Below are 20,865 nucleotides of genomic sequence, written 5' to 3'. Positions count from 1 at the left end.
TTGTGACCAGTAAGGGGATCATCCCTTGGCTTGGTGTCATCCGCACCGCGCTCAGCCAGTGAGCACCCTGGCCATCCCTATATAGGATCCGAACCTGCGGCCTCGGCTCTCCCAGCACCACACTCTCCCGAGTGAGCCACAGGTTCGGCCCCCCTTGCCTTTTGAAACTAATAATGTACCTGCTCCCATTTGCATGGGCCACCTGGGTGTTTAATACTCCCAGACATGACAGGACATTCAATTATTTGGAAATGCACAGATGAGAGAGAGAGAAAGAAAGAGAGAAGCAAGCAGTTTACTAGCCCAATATTACTGCTAGTATAGAAAGCTGCTCGAGAAACATGTCAACTCATACTTTCAAAGTGACAAATGATTGCTTTCAGCATTATTAGCTGATGGGTTCTGTTTAAAGGCGTTGAGTATTTCTCCTCTGCTGCCAGATTGTTTTATGTGGGCGAGCAAATGGGAGAAGTCTTAAGGGCCTTGAGAAAAGATATGATCAGGCACAACCTTGAACCTACTGGAGAAGTTTTATAGGGGTCACTGGCTCCCCACCTTTGGGTGTTGGCTAAAGCAGTTTTTTCAAAACGGAATATCTTTTCTATCTGCCTGTGCAAGTAGTGGTCAACCTCAGAGAGCCAGTTTCTCTTTGAAGCTTTCTTTGATCATCTCAGCCTGCAATACTGTTCCCATCTGTAAACTGGTTGTACTGGGTTGAATAGTGCTCTCCCCAAATTCCAGCTGTCCACCTGGAAACCTCAGAATGTGACCTTATTTGGAAATAGGGTCTTTGCGGACATAATTAATTAAGATGAAGTTATACTGGATTAGGGTGGTCTCTAAATTCAGTAAGTAGTGTTTATAAGAAGTCCACGTGAAGACACAAAGACCAAAAAAGAAAAAAAAAAAAAAAATGATGAGGGTAAGGGGATCTTAACCCTTGACTTGGTGTTGTCAGCACCACGCTCACCCAGTGAGCTAACTGGCCATCCCTATGTAGGGATCCGAACCCGCGGCCTTGGTATTATCAGCACCACACTCTCCTGAGTGAGCCCCAGGCTGGCCCTTAGCCTTCCAGTTTCTCTCAAATAGAACCACTGCCCTCCAAATCGAAGATTCAGATGCTGTCTGCCCTGGGTCCCTGAAGGGAACAGTCCCTGATGAAGGGACTGCTCTAATTTGGGGGTTGGGATGGAACTGAAGCTGGGTCCCCACACTGCTGATTAATTTGGTGACCCACCCCCTCCCATTTCCTCTTCTGCTCTAGTGGGAAGTGGTGGTTCAAGTTGAGGACGATGGGGATGGTGATTACATTTCTGAGCCCGAGACTGTGCTGTCCAGAAGGAAACCAAACATAATGAGAAAGCCCTGTGCTACTGAGCCAGCCCTGAGCACAGGCTCCCTCACCGTTGAGCCCGCTGAGAACAGAAAAGGTACAGCGGTGCCGGTTGAATGCCCTACATGTCATAAAAAGTTCCTCAGCAAATATTACCTAAAAGTTCATAACAGGTAAAACTTCTGTTTTTCTATTTTCTTTTTCTGTCTGCCATTCCCATGTTGGGGGAGGGGACCTGTGCTCCCCACTTCTGGGATGTGTAGGGGGCTTCACCTCAGACCCACATAGTGCCTGGAGTTGGCACACCTCTGATCATCAGGGACTAAGAAGCTAACTCTGGCTCAGACTCTTCTTCCTCCCCTCCTACTGTGAGTTTTCTGGTAGGAGATGGGTTTGTGGACACCTTGTCAACAGGTTCCACCCACTGTGGACCTTGACCTCCAGCTGGCTTCTGCTAAGGGGATGAGAGAGCCTGTGGCCTCTGTGCTGAAGCTGAGGCCCGACTGACCTTAGGTATTTCTAAGGCCTGGCAGCTTGGGCTTTGGGCCGAGATGTTTAGCTTTTGGGTTGGTGCTACCTGCGTTTCCAGGGAAATGTTAGCTCTGGGATGTCAATGGAGCATAAAAGATCTTTTGTCTGAAGCAGCAGTATCCAGTAAGTTAACCAGGAGTCCCATGGGACTATTTTAACTTACAATTAATGAAAATTAAACATTCAGTTCCTCAGATGCACTAGCCATATCTCAAGTGCTCAGTAGCCATGTGGCTCCTGGCTACTGAATTGGACAGTGCAGATATAGAACATTTCCATCATCACAGAGAGTTCTCTTGGGTAGCGCTGCTGTAGAGTTCCCGCAAGGCCTCTAGGGATGGCAGCTAGGTGACATGCCTTCCAATCCTCCTGCTTCCCAGCCCAAGACATCACTAGTTCATCATGGTGTGCCATCTTGCCAAGTCAGATTGGGCCACATACCTGTTCTCAGTCAGACACTCAGAAGCCACAAGCAATCATCTGGAGTTGGAGCTGCGGGTGACACCTGCTTGCTATACCTGTGTGCTTTGCTTGGAACAGCTGCTACCAGTGGAGTCTTTGAGTAATCCTAGTGTGTGGGGAACCCTGGGGTAGTACGTGTTCTGCCTGGATGCTCCCGGGCACTCTGCCAGCATAAGACTTCATCTCTGTCCCTACCTTGTACTTCTGGTTGCTGGATTGGCCCTGAGAACTGGGAAGAGAGTGATGGCTTCATGAGGTCATTGCAGTGGGGCATGAGGACAGTAGCAGAGGATGAGAGAAACCCTTGGCCTCTGGCAGGTTGTAACAGCTCTCCCAGTGCCGTACACGGGCTCTGAGCTTAGGGTTCATTTAGTTTCATTCATTCAACAAACTGTTTGCCAGTTAGCTGACAAGACTGTTGTGAGCTCTCGGGGTACATCAGTGAACAAAACAAAGGTCCCTTGTGGAGCTTGCCTTCCTGCAGGGTGATGCAGATAAAAAACGTAACAAATAGGGAAGTCTGCAGCATGAAAGCTGAGAAGTGTTATGGAAAAAAGAAAGAGCAGGTCCAAGAGGTTGGGAGTCCAGGGTGCGATCAGGTTGCACTTTTCAATAAGTGTGGTGGGGTGGCTTGTTAGCACAGTCAGTTAGAGCGCAGTGTTATAACACCAACGTCAAGGATGTGCGTCCCCATGCTGGCCAGCCACCAAAAAAACCAAAAAGGTTTAGGGAGACTTACTGAGAAGGTGAGGTTTGAGTCTTTGGACTTACAGGAGGTGAGGAAGTTAACTGAGCAGATGACTGGGGAGAGGGCTCTGGGGAGGAGGGAGCCCCACAGGCTGATGGACAGCAGGAGGGTGGGCCAGCTCAGGGAGGGCCGCCTGCACCCTCAAGGGGCCTCCTGGGCCTCTTCTCAGAGTGAACCGGGGAGCACTGGGGGTTTGTGAGCCAAGAGGTGCTGAGGCCTGACTTATGTTTAAAGGGTCCCTCTGGCTACTGAACTTAAGCCTGCCGGGGAGACAGGTATGGAGCAGGGAGACCAGGTGGGGGGCTCACAGGGCAGTCCAGGAGATGCTGCTGTCCCATTAGGTGGCAGCAGCGGAGTGAGGCAAAGTGGTCACATTCTGGCCACGATTTTGAAGGTAGAGGCCCCTGAAGCTCTGGGAACACTGAGTTATTTCTCCAGGTAGGCAGGCCCTGGGGGTCATTAGTGCCTTCAGAGAGAACGCCAGCCTTTGGCCAGGTCTTCCTGTTGGCCTCTGTGCCAGTTAGCCTCATGGCCGCCACTTAGGAGGTTGGCGGAGGTGGGGCTCATGGACTGCTTAAGGGCTCTGGGGTGTCACCTCTAGCTCGCACCTGTGTGGGCTTCTGGCTGTGGCACTGTCCCTTGCTAACTCTCCATGCTAGAGGGGAATATCTGGCTTGCCCCTGCATGTTCACCAGCCATTGTCTCTCCAAGCCCACGTGGTGAGCATGGGCCAGCCTCAGGACATCTCTGCTCCCTGCTGTGAAGCACAGCACTGGCCAGCGGTGGGAGCCGGAGGGACCCCGGGTGCAGAGAGCTGGGAAATCCTCTCAGCCCTGCACCCCCTGTGGCTTCTCCTCCCGGCAGGAAACACACTGGGGAGAAACCCTTTGAGTGTCCCAAATGTGGGAAGTGTTACTTTCGGAAGGAGAACCTCCTGGAGCATGAAGCCCGGAATTGCATGAACCGCTCGGAACAGGTACTTGGGAACTGGCCCAGGTACTTGTGGGCAGGGGCACCCGGGCCTCTGTCTTCATGCCATTCGGGAAGGGCCCCCAGGAGACAGTCTCAGATGGGGACTGTAAACTCAAGAGAGCTGCAGGGTCCCTGGATATCATTAAGTCTACACCCTGGTGCAGGTGGGGACACAGGTCACAAGGGTGTAAGGGACAAGCCCAGGAGGGACTCTGTGGGAGGCATTTTGAGTTTGTCTTCCCAGGCCTCTGGCATAGCTCCACCTTGAGCTTTGGCGAAGGGGAGCCTTACTCTGGGGGTGGCTACTGGGAGAGTTCTCCTGGCTACGTCTCCCCAACCCACTGCTGGCCCATGTCGTGGGGTCTGGCTAAACTCTGCCCTTCTCTTCCTAGAGTTTGTTGGTGGCAGTGGGGGCCAGGGACTGTGGGTGAGGCCGCTTGGCCCCTGCCCCCACAGCCTGTCTTGGCCTGGTGTGTGGTGGGTTTGCCGTGCTCAGTGACGGTCAGGGCAGGCAGGTTACGTGTTGCCCTCTCCCACCCTAGCGTCCCCCCCATCAGGCAGACTTCCCAGCAGCGAGTGGAAGCCCCGGCAGAGGCTGCTGTAGAGGGCAGAGGCCCCCCCTGATGCCGGCCCTGCTTGCCCCTCACACTGCCAGGTCTTCACGTGCTCCGTGTGCCAGGAGACCTTCCGCCGGAGGATGGAGCTGCGGGTGCACATGGTGTCCCACACGGGGGAGATGCCCTACAAGGTCAGGCTTGGCCTGTCCTCAGGGCCACGGGCTGGGTGGAGTAGCCCCAGGATCCCTCCCACTGAGCCCTCTGCGTGGGGTGGTGTCAGGCGCCTCCCCCTTATTGTTGTCCAGGAGCGTGCCTTCCCTGCCAGTCCAGTGCCCCCATAGTTGTGGGTAGGCCCACTCGGGTGCAGCCTCACTCTAGGATCCTTTATGGGCCCTTGTTTTTTTCCACAGAGGGCAGGCTCAGCATCCTGCTGAGCACTGGGGCCCTCCCTGGTGCCATCCTTCATGCCAGAGCAGGGAAACACCCTGCATCTTGTGCTGGGTCCTGCCCTCGCCTCCCTGCACTCTGATGGCTGGGGGTGGGTGGCCAGGGTTCTGTTGGTGCAGGCTGCCCTGGAGGTGACTGTCGGCCTATTTTTCAGTGTTCCTCCTGCTCCCAGCAGTTCATGCAGAAGAAGGACTTGCAGAGCCACATGATCAAGCTGCATGGAGCCCCCAAGCCCCATGCAGTAAGTGCCAGACAGGGCTGGGGCTGGGCGCACTGTGACACTGGGCCAAGCAAGAGTGAGGTGGCTGTGGCTGGACTAAGGATGGGCAGGAGGCTCTGTGGTTTCTACCATTTGGGGGGCATAGGGGACCCATGGGGCTCCCAGGCGGCCCTGCCCTGTATTTACCTTGGCCCCCATCCCTCTGTCCAACCCGTCTGCCCCACAGTGTCCCACCTGTGCCAAGTGCTTCCTGTCCCGGACAGAGCTGCAGCTGCACGAGGCTTTCAAGCACCGTGGCGAGAAGTTGTTTGTGTGCGAGGAGTGTGGGCACCGGGCTTCAAGCCGCAATGGCTTGCAGATGCACATCAAGGCCAAGCACAGGTGCGGTCAACTCAGGCTCTCCTGGAGCCCCACAAGGCAGAGTTTGCCAGCATTCACATGGATGAGCTTGCCATCCACCCTGAGTCTAGCGCCTGCAGTCTTTCTGGGGTGGTGACACCAGAGGGATGAGCTAGAGTTTATCAGAGAGAGAGAGGCTGGGGGAGGGGGATTCAGGCCAAGAAAAGGCTTTGTACTTCCAGGGGCAAATTCTTAGTTTCCCTCCACAGATCTCCCTCTACTCTTGGGATGAAGGTGGTGCCCCTTCCTGACAGTGCCCATGCCCTCCTGCCAGGCTGCTCTCAGCTGTAGCAGTGAAGGGGGCTGCTTCCCTGGGTGATGGCCTCTGCCCTGTGTCCCCACCCAAACAGGAACGAGAGGCCATATGTCTGTGAGTTCTGCAGCCACGCCTTCACCCAGAAGGCCAATCTCAACATGCATCTGCGCACGCACACGGGCGAGAAGCCCTTCCAGTGCCACCTCTGTGGCAAGACCTTCCGTACCCAAGGTGAGGCAGGCCCATCCCCTCCCTGCCCGCAGGCTGAGGCCAGCAACCGAGCCCCCCTTATCCTTGCAGCCAGCTTGGACAAGCACAACCGCACTCACACAGGCGAGAGGCCCTTCAGCTGCGAGTTCTGTGACCAGCGCTTCACCGAGAAGGGGCCCCTTCTGAGACACGTGGCCAGCCGCCACCAGGAGGGCCGGCCTCACTTCTGCCAGATCTGCGGCAAGACCTTCAAAGGTACCCAGGCAAGCCTGTGGGGAGCCGAGGGCCGGGCCATCTCCACTTCCCCGACTTGAGTTGGAGAGGTCAGGGGCAACAGTGGTTTTCCAACACTTATTCGTAGCAGCAGAACCTTCTTGCCTGCAGATCTCTTCTGTCCCCATGTGTTGAGCATGGAGCTGATTTGACTGAAGAGGGGGCAGATCTCCAAGACCCTGTGCAGTGGCGACCTTGGGGCTCTGCTGTAGGGCTGGGCAGGGCCTGTGCAGTAGCTGCAAACTGCTGGCCCTAAGGACAGAGAAGAAGCCCCTGCCCTGCCGACTGCTCGGCCGCCATGCTGGCTGCCCCTGCCCCAGCCTCTTGCTGCATTTCCTTGTGGGCCCTGGGACTCCTGATCCCCCATCTCTGGGCATAATCCCTGCCATGTTCCCACCCCTCCTGATGCTGGGTGGTCCCTTCCCTTCTGCAGCTGTGGAGCAGTTGCGTGTGCATGTCAGACGGCACAAGGGGGTGAGGAAGTTCGAGTGCACTGAGTGTGGCTACAAGTTCACCCGGCAGGTAGGCCAGGCCTTGGGCCCTGCCCCCCCATCCATGCCCCTCCCACCGGTCTTGAGCTCCTCCCCCCGCCCCCCAGGCCCATCTGCGGAGGCACATGGAGATCCACGATCGAGTGGAGAACTATAACCCACGGCAGCGCAAGCTCCGCAACTTGGTCATTGAGGATGAGAAGATGGTGGTGGTGGCTCTCCAGCCACCTGCAGAGCTGGAGGTGGGCTCCGCCGAGGTCATTGTGGAGTCCCTGGCCCAGGGTGGCCTGGCCTCCCAGCTTCCTGGCCAGAGACTGTGTGCAGAAGAGAGCTTTGCGAGCCCGGGAGTCCTGGAGCCCTCACTCATCATCACGGCTGCTGTCCCTGAGGACTGTGACACGTAGCCCACCTGCCCACATAGCCCACTTGGCCCCAGTCCTCAATAAACCACATGGTTTTGGACTCACTTGTTTCAGCCTGTCTAGTGGTCTATTTCTACCACCCTGGAGCCTCAGACCTGGACTCCAGTGCAGGGTGAAATGGTGTCCTGGCCAGTCCTCTGTGGGCCTCAGAGCTCAGCAGGGAGACCTCAGCTGAGAGACCTCACGGGGTAGCTTTGGGGGCCAAGCCTGTGGCCCTGGCTGCTCTCCACATCTATTTTCTGTCCTTCCTTTCAGGATTTTAGAACTGGGAGTATTGGCCAGATAGAGCAGTAGTGTGCCTATTTTAGAGTTGAGGTGATGCCAGCATGTGGGGGTAGAATTTGTTTCTAAGCTTGTGTCCAAATGGCATGGCCAGGGTCCATGAGGATGGCCTTGCTGGCCAGGGTCAATACCCAGGTCCAGTTAGAGTGTAGCCATGTACAGCTGGGGGCCTGAGAAGGGCCAGGCATGGCTAAGCAAGCTATGGGCCCTGGCTGGCAGCTTGCCCACAGAGGGGGCCCTTTCCTCGGGAGCGCCCTAGCTTGGTCTTCGTGTCTGGTCTGTGTGTCCAGGGGGCCTTGCGTGCAGGTGAGGCCAGGCCTGGAATGGTGAGAGGCCTGGTGGTCCCTGGGTCTCCAGTTGTGGGGCGCTGTGTGTCATGGAGGAAAAGTGCATGGGTGTGGGAACAGATGGCCTGCATTTAAATTTTTTCCCAACTTCTTAATTATAGCTGTGACCCTGGGCAAGTTACTAATAAGTTCATTTTCTTCCTTTTAATGGAATTGGTAACTACATGCTTCACAGACAAGTATTCAACAAGAAAGTTCGCTGTTTCAGTTACCTATTACTGCATAATAAACCACTGCAAAGTTTATCTGGGAGCTGGGGATGTGCTCTCAAGATGGCTCACTCACATGCCTGGCATGCTGGTGCTGGCTGGGGGCCTGGGTTCCTCTCCATGGGCTGCTTGGGCTTCCTGGAAGCATGGTGGCTCAGTTCTAAGTGTAAATTTCCCAAATCAAAGCCAAAGTTGCAAGGCCTTTTTTTGACTTACCCCTGGAAGTCATGTGGCATCATCTCTGCCATATCCTGTGGGTCAAGGCAATCACTAAAAAAAGTCTCCCCAGGGCCGGCCATGGCTCACTCGGGAGAGTGCGGTGCTGATAACACCAAGGCCCCGGGTTCGTATCCCACATAGGGATGGCCGGTTTGCTCACTGGGTGAGCGTGGTGCTGACAACACCAAGTCAAGGGTTAAGATCCCCTTACCGGTCATCTTTAAAAAAAAAAAAAAAAGTCTCCCCAGATTCAAGGGGAAGGACAGACCCCCTCCCCCTACCCCCCCATGGGTGGTATGTCAGCGAATCTAGACACATTTTAGAAGTGCTTCCTCCAGAGAGTAAGTTCTGAATCAGTGGTAATGATGGTCACGACCCAATGCCAGGCACTACTTAAATTCCATCACCAGAGGCTTCCTGGAATGCCATCCCTCCCTGCTAAATTCCTCTTGGGGTTGGACACTAGGGAAAAGTCTCTCCTATTTTAGACTCAGAACCATCCAACTGTCTTTCCTTTTATGTCTTGACCATTGGGAGCTCAGAGGTAGAGACAGTATTCAAATGCAGTAACTGACACCCCGGGTTCCTGACTTACAGGGTGTGAACCTCACATCTCCTGGGAAGGGTATGAAAAAAGGAAACAACAAAACCCACACAGAAAAATAAAATGGCAAACTCTAACCTCAAAATTTTGCTCCCCTTCCCAGCTGTAGTGGGTTGAATCGTGTCCTCTGCAAAACTCCCCGAAGCTTGATTTGTGTCCCCCAAGTTTTATGTATTAGAAACTTAGCCCCCACTGTGACTGTTAAGAGGGTGGGAAATTCTTTTACGGTAATTGAAAGGTGGAGCCTTGAAGAGGTGATTGGGTTGTAGGACCCTGCAGTAGTAAATGGATTAAAAATGGTGGTCAGGGGCGTGGTTCTGAGGGCTTTAAAAGAAGAGGAGAGTCTGTCTCTGTGCTCTCTCTGCTTCTACCATCTTGCAATGTGAGACCCCTGGGTCACTGTCGCCACCACCAGATGGACTTTGGACTTGCCAGCCTCAGAAACTGTAAGCAATAAATTTTGTTTTTCTTTATAATTACCCAGTTCTGTGTATTTTGTTATAAGCAATACAAAACGGACTAATACAGAAAATTGGTACCAGAGAAGTGGGGTGTTGCTTATAACAAATACTTGAAAATGTGGAAATGGCTTTGGAACTGGGTGTCGATGAGAAGCTGGAGGAATTTGGAGGAACAGGCTAGAAAAAGCCTAGATGCTAGTGAAAGTTTAGAAGATAAGAAAACCAGGCAAAATTTTAGAGATTGGTTAAATGGTGGTGACCAGAATGCTCATAGACATAGATTGTAAAGACCATTCTAAGGAGGTCTCAGATAAAAATAAGGAGTTTTTTGGAAACTTGGGCAAAGGTCACCCTTGCTATGAACTGGAAAGGAACTTGGCTGCACTGTATCCATGCCCTAGGACTTTGTGGAAGTTGGAACTTAGGAGTTGTGAACTGGAGTATTTGGTGGAAAAAATTTCTAAGCAGCAGAACATTAAGGAAGCTGCATGGCTACTTGTAAGAGCCTACGCTGAGTTATGGCGGCAAAAGCTTGACGTGAAGCCAGAATTTAAAAGGGGAGCAGAGCATAAAAATTTAGAAAATTTGCAGACCAGCCATGTGGTGGAGAGGCAGAGAGCATGCAGGGGCGCAGCCCAGTGACCATTAGCTAAGATTAGTACAAAAGAAAGGGATTATCGAGAGGTGGGGGGGTGGGGGGAAGGCCCTGAAGGCATTGCAGAAGCCTCTGGGGCCAACCCTTCCATTTCAGGCCCAGAGGCCTAGGGAGACAGAATGGTATTGGGAAACAGGCCTGAGGCGCCCTCCACAGGCTCACTGCTCAGGGCCACCTCAGGAAGCTGCTTCCAGCACCAGCACCCCAGCTGCGGCTAAATTGGCCCCAGGTGTGGCTGGACCCATAGTTTTGAGAATACAAGCCAGAAGCCTTGGCGGCGTCCATGTGATGTTAAGTCTGTAGGCTCCTGGGATGCCAGAGCTGGGAAGGCTTTGGAGCCTCCACCTAGATTTCAAAGGATGTATGGAAAAGTCTGGGGACCCAGGAAGAGATCTGTCACAGGGGCGGAGTCACCGCAGACAACCTTCACTAGAGCAATGCTGAGTGAAGCGTGGGGTCAGAATTGCAGCAGAGAAGCCCCAACAGTGCCATGTCCAGTGGAGCCATGAGAGCAGGACCTCAGACCTGTGGAGCTACCAGTGTGCAACACCAGCCTGCGAGAGCTAAAGCATCACCTGAAGCCAGGAAAGCCATAGGAGCCTTAGGACATCAAACATGGAGTTAAGGTGCCCTGATTCACCAGCTTTGAGATTTAACACCTGCCCTGCTGGATTCTGGACTTTTTTGTGACCTGTTACCCCTTTCTTTTGGCCTATTTCTCCCTTCTGGAATGGGAATATGTACCCTACGTTTGTCCCACATTGTATCTTGGAAGTAGATAACTTGTAATGATTTCACAGATGAGATTTTGAACTTTGGACTTTTGAGTTCAAAAAAGTTAAGACTTTGGGGATGAAATGAATGTATCTGGATGTGAAAAGGACATGACTTTGGGGTGCCAGGGGCGAAATGTAGTGGATTGAACTTTGTCCCCAAACTCCCTGAAGCTTGGGCCGCCCGGTGGCGCACTGCTACAGTGCGCCGCTTGGGAGTGCGGCGGCGCTCCCGCCGAGGGTTCGGATCCCACATACAGACCGGCCGCTCACTGGCTGAGCGAGGTGCAGGAGCAACACCGAGGGTTGCGATCCCGTTGCTGGTCCCGGTCCAGTACGGGCGCGACACTGAGGGTTGCGATCCGTTGCCGGACACGAAAAAAGACAAAAAGGAAAAAAAAACCTCCCTGAAGCTTGAATTATGTCCCCCAAGTTTTATGTATTAGAAACTTAGCTCCAGGGGCCAGCCCATGGCTCACTTGGAGAGTGTGGTGCTGACAACACCAAACCAAGGGTTAAGATCCCCTTACCAGCATTTTTTTTTTTTTTTTTTAAAGAAACTTAGCTCGCATTGTGACTGTTAAGAGGGTGGGAAATCCTATTATGGTAATTGAAAGGTGGAGCCTTGAAGAGGTGATTGGATTGTAGGACCGTGCAGTAGTGAATAAATGGTGGTCAGGGGCATGGTTCTGAGGGCTTTAAAAGAGTCTGTCTCTCTGCTCTCTCTGCTTCCACCATCTTGCAATGTGAGATTTGGGTCACCGTTGCCACCACCAGATGGACTTTGGATTTGCCAGCCTCAGAAACTGTAAGCAATACATTTTTTCTTTATAAATCACCCAGTCTCAGCTATTTCTGTTATAGCAACACAAAACGACTAATACACCAGCCCAGGCACTGGCCTCTCCTGAGGTTGACAGGTTCTGCAGATGTGAAAAACATTCAGAACTTGATGGCTTGTGTGGACTTGGCCTTTTTTGGGATCCTCCTTTATTTTAAGGGCTCTATCTCCCCAGGTCCGAGGTTCATCCCACGGCATGTGGGGGTCTCATCGCTGCCCTGCAGGAGGGGTTGCGACCAGCTTTGGAACAGGCAGGTGAGGTGATGCCCCCCCGGAAGTCGGAGAGATTGAATCACCCCCCGCTCCTCCGCATCTTGGGCCTCCCTCCTTTCCACTGTTTCATACTTTTTTAAAAAAAGATGACCAGTAAGGGGATCTTAACCCTTGACTTGGTGTTGTCAGCACCACGCTCTCCCAGCAAGCTAACCGGCCATCCCTATATAGGATCTGAACCTGTGGCCTTGGTGTTATCAGCAACACACTCTCCTGAGTGAGCAATGGGTTGGCCCCACTGCTTCACACTTTGAGATGATCTGTCATGAAAATGGGCCTGGAGGGCTTTGTAAAGGTAACCCCCCCTCAGACCCTTAGCATGCACCCTGGGCTCACCAAACTCTGTTCTCTCTCCACCCCCATCAGCTCGGGGACCCTCCCCTCTGCTCTTTCAAACCTCTCTTCACCTTCCTGTCTGGCCTTGGCCAAAGAATTCCTAGAAGACACAGCAGCAGGAGGATAAAGGTAATGACACCAAATGTATAGGAAACGTTTTATTTCAAAAAAGATTGACGGCATTCTAAAACCTTAAACAGGGTTCCGGACATGTCAGCCTACAGAATAGACAAAAATAAATACACAAATCTGCCCCATCCTCTGGGGTGGAAGTGGATGTTGGACACTGGAGAGAGAGTATCCTTTTAGCACATAAGTCTCTGAAGTCATATAAATATAGAATACCTTACAGTAGCAGATCAGCATTAAATACCAGTCACTGAGTTTTCATAACTTAAGTTGTCTTGTAGACAGATAAAAGTTCTGCACATGTAACACGTAGTAACAGTTCCATCCCCACATGGCCCAGCATCTGTCCCAAAGTCAGTGTAAAGACATCCATAAGTGGTAGGTATGTGACAGCCCAGGCAAGGGGAAGTGAGGCGGGGAGGGACCTGGTCCTGGACCCCAGCTGGAGTCCGTAGGCTGGAGGGACCTGCTGTTGCTGAGGCTGTAGCCTCCTCTTCTCCATCCTTGGTCTTTCAAACCAAAAGACGGGGTCCTGATGGTGGAGACAAGGGTGGCTCAGGAGAGCACACACAGGACACAAACCCAGGCCCGTCTTCCCTGTGCTGTCCCACACTAAAACCCTCATCTGAGAGGAGCAGGAATCTGGAGATCTTTTCCATAAGAGCAAGGGCTACCTCCTAACTTTGGAGGCCTCTCAGCCTGTCCCCCTGTACCCAACCCCCAGCCCAACAGTCAACCCAATGTGTCTGTGCAGACCAGACAGGGTGCATTCTCTGGCACTGAGCTCAGGGCCTGATCAGTCCTGTAAAGCTGCAGCCCCCCTGCTGCCGACAGATCAAGCAGGGACAACCTCTGGGTGGGCTCAGCAGCCCCAGCAAATTTAAGTGGTCAGTGGGAGGGATCTTTCTAGGGCTGAGAGGAGCAGAGGGGCTCACCTGGATCAGGAGTGGTAAAGGCAGGACCCAAGAGAGGAGGTCTGGGGCACAGAGCACACAGCAGTGCCAGACAGGTGCAGGCCGCAGGAAGCCCAGCTGCCTGTCCTTGTGGCCCACAGAGGCCCACGGCCCTGGACAGTGCTGTCCCCCATCAGCCCCAGCCCTCCCACCAGTGCCTGGCACACAGCAGGTGTTCACTTGTTACCCCAAGTGACTACCCAAAGGGAGGGACAAGGGCTGCTATGAGCTGGTGCTTCTCCAACCAGGCTGTAGAACAAGATTCTCTAACCCGGTAGCGATGACATGCACTGTATGGCAGCGTACCAGGAGCTCTCAGGAGCACGAGGCAGGCAAGGCAGGGGCCCCGACAGCCCTGCTAGGTGTCCCGGGAAAATTAAGGCAGCACACATGCCATCCAGCCAATTAAAGGGCTTTAAGTACAATTTGTAAGTGATGGCTCTGCAACTATTTTTCCCCTGATGAGAACATATCTCCATAAACTAGTTCACTAGGAAAAGGCAACTCACTAAACATTTGCTTTCACGTCACGTAGTGAGAAAACATGGGGAAGGCTACTGCGGGTGCCTTGAGGGCCCGCACCCCCCCCCCCAATCCATCGAAACCCTCTTGCTTCCGAGAGAGCGCCAGGGTCCCCCAAGTCACGGTGATCCCTGGAGCCCCTCTGGATCCGGGCCCGAGCTTCCACAGAAAGCTCTGCCAATGGCACTTCATAGATGTGAAAACCAAAGCTGACCCTGATTCTCGCTCCCCCTCCTCCCCACCTCTGTGAGGGTCAAACTGCAAGCACTTCAAACCCAGGACCCAACCACCAAGGCCACCTTGCCCAGGGCGTCCCTAGGAAGCAATGGGACTCTTCGCTGTCGGGGCAAGGTTGTGGGTGTTTGCGGTTGTTTCCTGGGTGTCAATGGCAGATTCGCAGGGCCTCCCGGTGAGATGCTGTCACCTTGCGTGGCAGGCTTTCACCCTCCCCTTCCCTGGCTGAGACAAAAGTCCAGGGAGTCTCCACGCTGGGTGAGGATGCATCGGCTGGGGGGATGCAGCATCCATTACGGCAACATCCTCCTGTGACAGAAAACTCAGCAGACCCCTCTGGACCCCCTTCAGGCTCCCATTCCTACTCGGTCCCAATGCTGTGCTCAACCTCTGGAGGGCCACCCCTGCGAGGTGTTGTGGGTGAGACTTGGTGAGGAGCGAGGCAGCACATCTGGGGAGCTGGCCCGCCTGGGCATGCCCAGTACCAGACGAGGAGCTTGGGACCCCACTGCAACCATCACCTGCCTGGCTCCCAGTGTTCCGGGCCCAGGCCATTCTGAGAGCCTCATGGGAGGACCCCTCTCATTCCCCTCTGCCTCCGACAAGTGGCCCTCCCAAGGTGGAAACAAGCAGGCACAGCTGCGTGGCTGAGCTGGGGGTCCGAAGGTTGGAGGTGATCTCTGGGACATGTGCTGCCAGAGAGGTGGCTCTTCCTTGACCGAGGGAGGGGCATTCGCAACCAGCTTTGGCCCCAGTAGCTGTGACTCAAGTTCTAAATGCACAGAAACCTTCAGGCGACCAATCCTGAGGCTCACTCGGCTGCCCAAGAGCCCATGCTCCACCTGGTGAACCCAATCTGTCCTCGTGCACAAAGGGGGAACTGCCCCCCAAGAGGTGCCGGGTCACCTGCACCGAGGCCCTGCCTGGGCCAGGCCGGGGCTAGTGCAGCTCAGCAGGGTTTGGCAGCAGCCGGCGGTGGCCAGCGTCCACGTCATTGCTGCCACTGTCCAGCTCAAAGCCACGCCCGCCCAGGGGCGTCTGGGGCATGAATTGGCGGAAGATGCTGACGCTTCCGTGCCAGAAGGTGGGCTCTGGGAGCCGCCCCACCACACTCCATGCCCGAGTCTCTGGGTCATAAGCCTCCACCACGTCCGAAAGTTCAAACGTATTGTCGTACCCCCCAGACACGTAGAGCTTCCCTCCAAGGACGGCCAGGCTGCCACCCACGTGCACCTGTGGGCCAAGGGAATGGGTGAGTGGAGGGCGGCTGCCAGGAAAGGGCAGAGCCCCCATGGCCCCATGGGAGACAAGGCCTGCCCTGTCAGCCCCTCAGAGGGGTGGCCTGGGCACATCCTGGAAGCAGTACGGGGAGCCGTCCTCAGTGGACTTCCCAGGATAGGCCAACACCCTTCCTACACCCCAACAAGGAAAAGAGGGGGCTCACCAGGGGTCACAAGCCATGATCGTACCCTGTGGTGGTCAGGGCGGCCACAGCGGCACTGGGTCTCCCTGTGTGAAGGCCGCACCTGGGTCTTCCTCACATTATCTCGTGATCTCTGCAAAGGCCCTCTAGGATAGGGACAACTGTCCCATCCATGTTATGGACAGGGAAGCCGAGGCTCACATGGCTGACAGAGGCAGAGCAGGGACTCGACCCAAAGCCTGGGCTCTGAACTATGAGGCTGGACTAGTCCATCTTTCCCAAACTTGGCATAAATGTGTGCAGCTTTTTGTGGGGAAAAGGTAAAGGTCCATTTCCTGAATGTAAGGATGTCAAACTGTGATGTAAACTGTGACATCTGCCATGCAGAGACACTGTAAGAGGAGGTTTGAAAATGTTCAGTCAGAGAAGGACATAGGCAGGTACAGATGTGTATCTGGGACTAAGATCACCCATGTGCCAAAGCCACTGGGCTCCCCAGCACCACCACGTTGTCAGGCTCAGCATCTCTCTTCCCAGTGAGCAGATAAAGAAGGGGAGACCCTGATCAGGCAGCAGCAGAATCAGTCTGGGTGCCCCATTCAGAGCATAAGGCAGGCACTTAATAAATGTATTCTCAAGGTCAGTTCCTCAGGAACCAGCTGAGGGTGGGTCAGTCCTCAAAGACCGCCTGTCCGACCTCATCCCCTCTGCTCCAGCCACACTGGGCTGCTGGCTGTTCCATGAACACACCAGGTGCACCCTGCCCCAGGGCCTTTGTCCTCACTGTCCCTCTATGGAAGGCTCTTTTCCAAGTAACTATGGCTTGCTGGCCCACCTCTTCCTGTTCTCTGGCTCAAAGTAGGTGCTCGATAAAGACTGGTGGAAGGGATGAACTCTCTAAGCTGTGTGACTCTGGGATTCTATTTAACATCTCTCAGTGGGCCTCAAGTGCAAAATGACGACACCACCAGCCTTCTATTCATTGAGGCAATACCCAGAGAGGACCCAACACACTGTCTCCCGAACTCTCATTGTGATGACACTTGGGCTGCAGTGCAGGACCTGCCCGTGCTTGCACACTGCCCTGTCTGCAAGTTTACCTGGTTCATGGACGGGATCTTGTCCCATTCGTTCCTCATAGGGTCGTACACGTCCACCTCGGCGGAGTCGTCCCTGCGGAGGGAGTGAGGGGAGGACAGCGGATCAGCGTGAGGAGGACGCACTCCTGGGGGGAAAGGGCTGGAGGAGAGTCCTCAAGGCCCCTCTCTTTTGGGCCACTGACTCCTCCAGTGACCTGGTGTTTCCTGAAGCTACATGGCAGCTCCCTTGCTGGGTGGGACCCATCCCCAGCTCTTAGGGGCCAATTCTAGGCCCCTGCACCTGCCTGGTCTGGGTTCTGAGGCTTGAACCCAGCCTTGCTCTACAAACCCAAAGGTCATGGTCTCGGGTGCTTGAAGCCCTTCTGAGACTCCCCACCGCCCAGCACCATCATGACTGACCCACTCCTCACTGTGCTCACAATGGCGTCCTTCAGACCATGAAGGCATCAGTCTTTCCCATCCCAGGCATCCAACCCTTCCCCAGTTCCCTACTTGTCCTTCTGACTTGGACTTGAGCCACCTTTTCAGGAAAGCCTTCAGTGGCTGGCCAGCCAGGCCTCTGCCCCACTGCATCCCCTGTCCCCCTGTGCCCCAGACCACTCCTTGCCACCACCCTCAATGTCACCGTGAGCCCCCAACCCTGTTCTGTGCACCGTTGTGTCCTCGGTGCATGACAAGATAAACACAGTTCCAGGAATGAAGATACTGGCAATGCCCCTGCCGTTGGGATCAAGATCCTTCAGCCTGGTCTGACACCCTCCTTATCCCCACAATAAAAAGCTCCAAGGTACAGCCTCAGAAAGCAGAGGTAGGAAAAAAAACCAGTAGTGATGATAATAATAATGATGCTCACAGGTCAGGGGGTCGACAAAAGGAGCAGACAGGCGTTCAACGCTGCCACGGTTGTGCAAAAACCCAGCAGAGACGCTACGTAAACAACGGCGCCGGCTGTGTTCCAGCGAAGCTTCATTTATGGGCGTGTAACTTTTCACACGTCGTGAAATCACTCGTCTTGTTTTTTCCCCAACCATTTCAAAATGTAAAAACCATCCTCAGTGTGTGGGCTGTATGATGACAGTCATTAAATACTGGAACCTGCTAGGCAGCCCCCCAGCCCCTTACCCCAGCAGAGACGTACAGGCCACAGCACTCCCCAGTCCTTCCTCTGTGATGGCCACCGCATCCCAGCCAAGGAGTCACCTTTCACAGAGGCCCAGATGGGGGCATGGCTGGAGGAGGCGGCCTAGGACAGCAGTCCCCTTCACTGGCCACAAGGATGGCAGTTGAGCCTGTGGCCTCCACACAGCACTGGCTACCTCCCTGATGATGGCAGGTCCCGGATGGGGGGTTACACGGATTGTGATGAGCCAAAGTGCACGAACAGGGCGGCATTGGGACTGACACTCCAGGGGCTCCAGCCCCACGCCCCAGCTCTTGCCCTCCCCCCAGACCTCCTCTTTCCTGCTCAAACAGCCTCCATTCCCAGGCTGAGGCTGGCTCCCACTCCTCCCCACAGGTCACACAGCTAGGACAAGTGGCCTCTTCCCACCTCCCCGATGACTTAGGTAAGCTGCCTGCGAAGGCCAACAGTGGGTGGGGTGGGGGGCACCCTAATGCTCCCACATGGGACGATTTAACTGGAAAGCGGGTGGGTCTCATGCACACAGACCAGACCCTGGGCACATCTTGCTCCAGGATCACGGGGGGTGGGGAACAGGGATGGGACATTCTCAGAGGCACTCAGGCTGAAGCGCAAGTGCTGGCACTCTGGTAAGTTGTATTTATAGCCATCTCCACCCCCTCTTTGAAGACATCTCCACACTTGGGGGAGGGAGAGCCGGGCGCTGGGTCAGGTGATGTCTTATGACAGGACCAGAGCTGGCTGAGATTCCAGGGCTTTCTCACAGCAGGCCATCGGGACAGGGCCCCTCAGCCACTTGCATGACAAGTGAGTCTACCTCTGTTCCCTTTGGTGCTCAGCCAGAAAGCCACGGAAGAAGCCTCCCGACTGGGGGGGTGGGGCAGACAAAGGGCAGCGCTGCTCAGGCTGTGGGTGGAGATGCTAACGGCGTGCACCCAGGGGTCACCCTGTCCCTTCCCTCCTGGTCCCATAGCTTCAGGCAGGCTCTAGGCCGGGGAGGGGAGCAGCAGTGCATGAATGTGTATAGGCACACGCTTGCACACACGCACAAGCCGTGTGCAGCATGCAGGGAGCTCCTAGCACCCTGCTGGATGCCCACGAGCCAGTCAGGAGGGGGCATTTGGCCATGACGAGACAGATTATCAAGACCAGCGGGTGCAGTCAAGGCTGCGGCTGGGCCCTTCCTCTGAAAGGACCTTACTCCACCACCCTTGGGATCCCATGACAGAAAACCTGGAAGTGGCCAATAATGAAGGAAGAAAGACAAAAGAAAAGAAAAGAAAACCTGGAGGCCCACAGAAAGTTCTCTCAAAAGAGGGGCGGAGTAAGCGCTCTGCAGTCAGAAACTCCAGGCCTCCAGTCCCAGCTTGGCCTCAGTTTCCTTGTGAGTGGGGCAGGGAGAACACCGACAATGTGCTTAGCACGGCCTGGTAAGAAATGCCAGACACGCAATGGACCAGGCCCTGCGGACTCACCTGACGAAGTACATGAGTCCATTCAGAGTCACAGTCTTGGGGGCGAAGGACCAGGGTGGGAGCTGGCCGCAGTCCACCAGCGACCACAGGTCACTGTCCGGGTGGTAGCACTGCATCACCATGGTCTCCTTGCCGGCCAGCGAGCCGATGGCATAGAGCCGGCCGCGGCAGGCGGTGGTGGAGCAGTTGTCCATGGGGTAGGTCATGGGCCGCAGGGCCTCCCAGGAGTCGCTGGTGTGGTCGTAGCGCTCCGTGCTGTCGGCGGCCACCACGTACAGCAGCCCGTCCAGCACAGAGGAGCTGTGGTACTCGCGGGCCTTCAGCATGGGCGCCACCTCTGTCCACTCGTTCACGCTTGAGTTGTACCTCCACACACAGTCGTAGAGCCGGGAGCCGTCGGACCCACCTGCGGGACGCACGACAGGGGCACGGTCAGCTCACCCCACTGAGCAGCCACCTGTGCCTTCCCGAACTTCCCCGAGGGCCTCCCTGGGAGCAGCCTCCCTCGGCAGACTTGACCCTGAACACATATCCTCTCCCCCCAGAACCCAGGCCAGAAGCGCCACGCCGTGGCCAAGACAATGTGTACACTGGCACTCACCACCCGCGACAGGGTGACCCCACAGAACCTCCACAGGCCGAGGGCCCTGGGGGCAGAGCTAAATAAACACGCAGCCTCTGGACCCCCATGTACATGGTCAAACACCTCAGCTGGACCAGGGCATCAGGCCTCGGGGTCAATTCTCTTGGAGAGCCACAAAGCACATGGGTGGGATGCACAGGGGCTTGCTCACCAAATTTAGACTTCCCGGGCACCCAACAACCAAGGCTGTGCCAGGACAAGATGAAAGAAAATCCACCTCATGCTGCAAGCAAGAGACCTGACACAGAAGGAAAGCTGTGAGGGCGCTCCGGGCATCTAGTTCTTGACTTTGGTACAGGTCACAGAGGCGTGTCTTGTCTGGAAACATTCATCAAGCTTTACAGGTATGATGTGTACTCTTATGTATGTATTTTTTATTTCAATTAAAAAAAAATACACTAGCTGTAACTAAAAATGTCTTGTGTGTGTGTGTGTGGTTTTTTTCTGGTGGCTAGCCAGTATGCCTGTAATCGTAAATTAAACCAGGCATGCTAAGGACGTTAGAACTCCCATGGCATAAAGGGATCCCAAGAATCCTGGGGCCTGTATCCCTTGGCCTCCCAGGCTGGCGCCACAGGGCGGAGCAGATGCGACATTCAATCTGTCTCACAGCCCTGAGCTTTTAAGGGGAGAAAGATAAAGCTCTTGAAGAGTCCACTCTGCCGGCCTCCTTCCTTCCAAAGGAGAGCTGTGTCAAAGGCAGCTGAAGCCAGCTTCCTCGCCCCCACGAAATTCCCTACAGGCAGCTGAATGGAATGACCCAGCCACCTGCCTAAACCCAAAGGATTAGCTGCTTAGCTGTGATATTTACAGAAGGGTGTGCAGGGCAGGGGCAAGTCTGGCCAGTTCTGGGAGGAAGTTCTATGCTCAATGCGACTGGCCAGACACGGTGTGGAGGCGTGGGGGGGGGGGGGGGGGGAA

General features: G+C 54.8%; 2 protein-coding genes across 3 annotated transcripts in view; one reads left to right on the top strand and one right to left on the bottom strand.

Moving 5' to 3' along the window:
• ZBTB48 (zinc finger and BTB domain containing 48) overlaps nucleotides 1-7,368 on the top strand; it is a 10,047-nt gene extending 2,679 nt beyond the window's left edge. Inside the window, exons 3-11 of one of the 2 annotated variants that reach the window (XM_008566996.1) lie at nucleotides 1,268-1,509; nucleotides 3,942-4,053; nucleotides 4,705-4,797; nucleotides 5,208-5,294; nucleotides 5,500-5,654; nucleotides 6,023-6,159; nucleotides 6,229-6,393; nucleotides 6,845-6,933; nucleotides 7,010-7,368. In XM_008566996.1, the coding sequence (XP_008565218.1) occupies nucleotides 1,268-1,509; nucleotides 3,942-4,053; nucleotides 4,705-4,797; nucleotides 5,208-5,294; nucleotides 5,500-5,654; nucleotides 6,023-6,159; nucleotides 6,229-6,393; nucleotides 6,845-6,933; nucleotides 7,010-7,306 (1,377 nt within the window). In that variant the 3' untranslated portion in view covers nucleotides 7,307-7,368. The remainder of the gene's footprint in view (nucleotides 1-1,267; nucleotides 1,510-3,941; nucleotides 4,054-4,704; nucleotides 4,798-5,207; nucleotides 5,295-5,499; nucleotides 5,655-6,022; nucleotides 6,160-6,228; nucleotides 6,394-6,844; nucleotides 6,934-7,009) is intronic. The other variant, XM_008566997.1, reaches the window with a different exon arrangement.
• A 7,662-nt stretch (nucleotides 7,369-15,030) lies between these two features.
• KLHL21 (kelch-like family member 21) overlaps nucleotides 15,031-20,865 on the bottom strand; it is a gene marked incomplete at its 5' end in the record, with an annotated part of 7,456 nt that continues 1,621 nt past the window's right edge. Inside the window, 3 exons of the mRNA XM_008567017.1 lie at nucleotides 15,031-15,395; nucleotides 16,686-16,758; nucleotides 19,302-19,707. Coding sequence (XP_008565239.1) covers nucleotides 15,102-15,395; nucleotides 16,686-16,758; nucleotides 19,302-19,707 — 773 coding nt within the window. The remainder of the gene's footprint in view (nucleotides 15,396-16,685; nucleotides 16,759-19,301; nucleotides 19,708-20,865) is intronic.

Source organism: Galeopterus variegatus, unplaced genomic scaffold (assembly GCF_000696425.1).
Source record: "Galeopterus variegatus unplaced genomic scaffold, G_variegatus-3.0.2 Scaffold284, whole genome shotgun sequence".
Lineage (NCBI taxonomy): Eukaryota > Metazoa > Chordata > Mammalia > Dermoptera > Cynocephalidae > Galeopterus > Galeopterus variegatus.
Note: the sequence above shows the minus strand (reverse complement) of the source record. Positions and strands in the feature narration are given on the sequence as shown.